Raw genomic sequence first — 6072 nt, 5'->3', positions numbered from 1 at the left:
ACTGCTGTCTTGGAGAATGTTACAACTGTTACAACTGCTGTCTTGGAGAATGTTACATCTGTTAAAACTGCTATTTCTGGAATTCCTGAAGATTCTCCCAATACTGATAATCAGTGGACTGAAGTCAAAAGGAAAAAATTGGGTAATATTTCTGATTGTGAGGCCTCTCCCTCTCCGCCTGTCACCTTTAAGAATCTAAAGCTTGTTGATGAAGTGGCGATTAAACGGAACAATAGAGCTTTGGAATCATCCAGTGGTTCAAATAAACGTCTTACTAAGTCACAGAAGAAGAAGCTCAAGGCTTCCAGGGGCGCTGGCTCCCCTCCCTCTCTATCTTAATTTTATGATAGCAGATTTTTGTTCCTACAATATTAGGGGGCTGCATAATAAAGTTTCCTTTGCTAAGGATTTTTTGAGCATCAACAAATTTGGTATCGCAGCCCTCCTGGAAACTCACGTGAAAAAGGAAGATGCTGACTTTTATTCTTCTATAATTGCTCCTAGATACAAATGGTTTTTTAACTATGACTTCCATCACAATGGACGTATTTGGTTGGGCTGGGATCCCTCGGTGTGGAAGGTCACCTTGATTTCTTCATCTGCCCAACACTTAACCTGTGAAGTCTCTCTTTTTGATGGCACCTCCTCCTGCCTGCTCACTGCTATTTATGCCTATAATGATTTGATCCAACGGAGATCCCTCTGGTCTGATCTTGAAAACACCCAACAGTTGTACTCTTCTGGTGATATGCCTCCTTGGTGTGTTTTGGGTGATTTTAATACGTTTCTTCACTCTTTTGAGACTAATGGATTGATGCCTCGTCGTAGAAACTCCTTCGAAGAATTCAGGGATTGTATTGCTAATCTTGGCCTCACTGACTTGCGTTTTCAGGGGCCTATTTACACTTGGTGGGACGGTAATTTGTCCAATCCGGTTTTGAGGAAACTTGATCGTGTTCTTGTTAATGATCAGTGGTTAACTTCTTTTGACCTTTCTTTAGCGGAGTTTCTTCCGAGAGGTCTTTCTGATCATAGTCCCGCCTCGGTTTCTCTTGGTCTTTCTCGTGAGATTATTCACAGGCCCTTTCAACTTTTTCATCATGTTATGGACCATGAATCCTTCCTTGATACTGTGCAGCAAGCTTGGTGTGCTCCTGTTTCTGGTAGTCTTTGGTACATTGTTACCACTAAACTCAAGAGGGTTAAACAAGCTCTTAAAGAACTTAATTTAGCTGGTGGTAATCTTCATGAGGCTGTTCTGTCTGCTAGAAACTCTTTGCTAAGTTTTCAAACCTCTCTCCCGCCTGTTCCTTCCCTTGAGCAGCGTTCGGTGGAAGGTCAACTTAGTCGTTCTCTCCAGGATGCCATCCTTGTTGAGGAAAAATTTTTAAAGCAAAAGTCAAGGATTCGCTGGTTAAAATATGGAGACGGTAATAACAAGTTCTTTTACAATTCTTGTCGTGGGCGTTGGAATTGTAATAAATTATTAAAAATTACTGATGATGATGGTATTATACATGTTGGGCATCGTAATATTGCCTCTGTTGCGGTGAATTACTTTCAAACTCTTTTGGGTTCTTCAGTTGATACTGAGGATTTCTCATCCTGGGATAATATTCAGGAGCTAAACAAGCTGAATTTTGAGCAGTGCAATGATCTCATTAAGCCCTTTAGCTCTTTTGATGTTCTTAGTACCTTTAAATCTATGGCCACTGGCAAAAGCCCCGGACCTGACGGTTTCCCTCCCGAGTTTTTTGTTAAAACCTGGCATATTATTGGTCAAGATACTGCTGCTGCAATTCTGGATTTCTTTGATGGTGGTTCTCTTCCCAGAATGGTTAACTCTTCTGTGATTTCTCTTATTCCGAAGCTTTCTAATGCGGAGCACATGTCCCAATTCCGTCCTATATCTTGTTGTAATGCGATTTACAAATGCATTAGTAAGATGATTGCTTTCAGATTGAGTATGGTTATGAACTCTCTTGTGTCCTTGAATCAAACGGCTTTTGTTCCTAAACGGAGTCTCGGAGACAATATTTTTCTTGCTCAAGCCCTGTGTCGTGACTACCATTTGAACTCTGGTCAGTCACGTATCACTTGCAAACTGGATATTCGCAAAGCTTTTGACACGCTTAATTGGGTCTTTATTCTCAGAGTTCTTAAAGCTATGAACTTTCCTGATAGGTTCATCAATTGGATCAAGGTTTGTGTCACCTCTTGTATGCATTCTATTAAGGTAAATGGGGCCATTGAGGGTTATTTTCATGCTGCTTCGGGGCTTCGACAGGGCGATCCTATTAGCCCTTACCTTTTTGTGTTGGCTATGGAATTGCTCAATATTTGCTTCTCTAAATCTATTGCCAATAACGCTTTTGATTATCACTGGAAGTGCAGCAAACAAAAGTTGACTCATCTTGTCTTCGCTGATGATCTTCTTATTTTTTGCAAAGGAAATCTGCAATCTTTCTCTACTGTGCTTGAGGCTGTCAATCTGTTCTCGTCAGTCTCGGGTTTACAGCTCAATAACTCCAAATGCACTTGCTATTTTGGAAATGTCCCTCCTAATATTAAGCAATCTGTTATAGCTCAATCGGGATTTCTGGAAGGTCAACTCCATGTTATTTATTTGGGTATCCCTCTGATTACGCGCTGCCTCACTACTAGAGACTGTCAGCCTTTAATTGATAGAATTTCCAGGAAAATCGAGCTTTGGACGAATAAATTCATTAGCCAACCTGGGAGACTTCAACTTATCAGCTCTGTTCTTTTCGCCATTCATGGATTCTGGGCACAATTTCTATTTCTTCCTGTCCAGGTTGAAAGAAAACTCATTAGCATCTTTGCCAAATTCTTATGGTCTGGTAACTTATCAGGATCTTGTTTTTATAAAGTTGCATGGAAAGAGCTCTGTTATCCCAAATGGGAAGGAGGCCTTGGATTAAAAAATATTCGCTTATGGAATGAATCTGCCACGCTCTTTCAATTATGGCGCATTGTGACCAGGGCTGATTCATTGTGGGTTCGTTGGATTTATTCCTATGAACTTGTGAACAAGGGATTCTGGACGATGAAGTCTCCTGCTAAAAGCTCCTGGATTTGGAGGAAAATTCTGAATTGTAGGTCTCGTGCCCTCAGTTTTATTAAGTATAGACCTGGCAGTTCTTCCTCTTTTTTACTATGGCATGATCCGTGGCTCAACAATAGTCCTTTAACTCGTCAGTTTGATCATTCACTTATGGTTGCTCTAGAATCTCAACACATGGCTCTCCTTAGTAGTATTCAGGTGGATGGTAGCTGGTCATTGGGGGTGAGTAATTATTCTCTGGTTAGGGAGCTTCGTGAGCAATGTGTTAATGTTACTCCAAGAGCCTTTGACAGAATTACTTGGGATGATGGAGGAGCCTCTAATGTTTCTACATCTTCTATTTATCAATCTCTTACTGATCACCGTGTTGGCCCTGCGTGGTTACCGTTTGTTTGGCATCGTTTCAGAATTCCAAAGCACTCTTTTACAGCGTGGTTAATTATGAAGGGAAAATTGCTCACCAAAGATAGAATGCTTGCATTTCATATGAACATCAATGTGACTTGTCTTTTATGTGGAGTGGATGTTGAAAATCACTCCCATCTTTTCTGTGATTGCTCTTATTCCAGAATGGTTCTTAATGCCTGCCCAGTGACTTTATGTACGGATTGGAATGATATGTGCTCTGGTAATTTTTTCATTCACGGGCTTGATGTTGTCCGCACTAATATTGTTTATCTTTTTATTGCGGCAGCTTTCTACCACATTTGGACTGAACGTAATTTCCGAATGCACAATCCAGGAAATTATAATTCTTCGACTTTGCTTACCAGGAGGGTTTTCGAGGATGTTCGATTTAGGCTTAGCTCTTGTAATCTCTTTTCCCAAGCAGTTAGGCAGGATAGGTCGCTTCTTAGCTTCATTTATTAACTCTCTCTCTTGTAATGTTTAGCGCGTGCATCATTACCTACTTACCTATGTATTCATAGTTAACCATTTGTATCTCTTTTGGTGATCTCCTCCCATGATTGGGAGAGATAATTGGTTATCGCGGGGTATGCCCCTAGAATTGTATTCTTGCTTCCTTTTATAAAATTTTTATTTAGCAAAAAAAAAAAAAAAAAAAAAGTTGTTTCCGGGCTCAAACGAGTCAAGAATGAAACTACAAGTTGATTACAATTTCAAACAACCGAAAATGAAGCTAAAAGTTGTTTTTAACTTCGAACGAGTCTGGAATGAAGCTAAAAGTTGTTTCCAACTTCAATCTACCAATAATTAAGCTACAAGTTGTTTACGGGCTCAAACGAGTTAGGAATTAAACTACAAGTTGATTACAATTTCAAACAACCGAAAATGAAGCTACATGTTGTTTTTAACTTCGAACGACTTTGGAATGAAGCTACAAGTTGTTTCCAACTTCAATCTACCAATAATGAAGCTACAAGTTGTTTACGGGCTCAAACGAGTCAAGAATGAAACTACAAGTTGATTACAATTTCAAACAACCGAAAATGAAGCTAAAAGTTGTTTTTAACTTCGAACGAGTCTGGAATGAAGCTAAAAGTTGTTTCCAACTTCAATCTACCAATAATTAAGCTACAAGTTGTTTACGGGCTCAAACGAGTTAGGAATGAAACTACAAGTTGATTACAATTTCAAACAACCGAAAATGAAGCTATAAGTTGTTTTTAACTTCAAATGACTTAATAATGAAGCTACAAGTTGTTTCCGGGCTCAAACGAGTCAAGAATGAAACTACAAGTTGATTACAATTTCAAACAACCGAAAATGAAGCTACAAGTTGTTTTTAACTTCAAACGAGTCTGGAATGAAGCTACAAGTTGTTTCCAACTTCAATCTAGTCAATAATGAAGCTACAAGTTGTTTCCGGGCTCAAACAAGTCAAGAATGAAACTACAAGTTGATTACAATTTCAAACAACCGAAAATCAAGCTTCAAGTTGTTTAACTTCAAACGAGTCTGGAATGAAGCTAAAAGTTGTTTCCAACTTCAATCTACCAATAATGAAGCTACAAGTTGTTTACGGGCTCAAACGAGTCAAGAATGAAACTACAAGTTGATTCCAATTTCAAACAACCGAAAATGAATGTACAAGTTGTGTTCAACTTCAAACGAGTCTGGAATGAAGCTACAAGTTGTTTCCAATTTCAATCTAGTCAATAATGAAGCTACAAGGTGTTGCCAGACTCAAACGAGTCAAGAATGAAACTACAAGTTGTTTACAATTTCAAACAACCGAAAATGAAGCTACAAGTTGTTTATAACTTCAAACGAGTATGGAATGAAGCTACGAGTTGTTTCCAACTTCAATCTACCAATAATGAAGCTACAAGTTGTTTCCGGGCTCAAACGAGTCAAGAATGAAACTACAAGTTAATTACAATTTCAAACAACCGAAAATGAAGCTAAAAGTTGTTTTTAACTTCGAACGAGTCTGGAATGAAGCTAAAAGTTGTTTCCAACTTCAATCTACCAATAATTAAGCTACAAGTTGTTTACGGGCTCAAACGAGTTAGGAATGAAACTACAAAGTTGATTACAATTTCAAACAACCGAAAATGAAGCTACATGTTGTTTTTAACTTCGAACGACTTTGGAATGAAGCTACAAGTTGTTTCCAACTTCAATCTACCAATAATGAAGCTACAAGTTGTTTACGGGCTCAAACGAGTCAAGAATGAAACTACAAGTTGTTTACAATTTCAAACAACCGAAAATGAAGCTACAAGTTGTTTTTAACTTCAAACGAGTATGGAATGAAGCTACAAGTTGTTTCCAACTTCAATCTAGTCAATAATGAAGCTACAAGTTGTTTCCGGGCTCAAACGAGTCAAGAATGGAACTACAAGTTGATTACAATTTCAAACAACCGAAAATCAAGCTACAAGTTGTCTTTAACTTCAAATGAGTATGGAATGAAGCTACAAGTTGTTTCCAACTTCAATCTAGTCAATAATGAAGCTACAAGTTGTTTCCGGGCTCAAACGAGTCAAGAATGAAACTACAACTTGTTTACAATTTCAAAC

General features: G+C 38.5%; 1 protein-coding gene across 1 annotated transcript; it reads left to right on the top strand.

The window, feature by feature from the left end:
* Positions 1 to 343: 343 nt before the first annotated feature.
* On the top strand, positions 344 to 3955 carry LOC108203735 (uncharacterized). Its single transcript, XM_017372866.1, has one exon. It carries the CDS (start codon positions 344 to 346, stop codon positions 3953 to 3955), a length of 3612 nt encoding a protein of 1203 aa, XP_017228355.1.
* Positions 3956 to 6072: the final 2117 nt, after the last annotated feature.

Source organism: Daucus carota, chromosome 2, assembly GCF_001625215.2.
Source record: "Daucus carota subsp. sativus chromosome 2, DH1 v3.0, whole genome shotgun sequence".
NCBI classification, from domain to species: Eukaryota; Viridiplantae; Streptophyta; class Magnoliopsida; order Apiales; family Apiaceae; genus Daucus; species Daucus carota.
This window is presented reverse-complemented; position numbering and strand designations above follow the sequence as displayed.

Coding starts and splice junctions, on each gene's coding strand:
- LOC108203735 (XM_017372866.1), top strand. CDS start 344: ATGATAGCAGATTTTTGTTCCTACAATATTAGGGGGCTGCATAATAAA.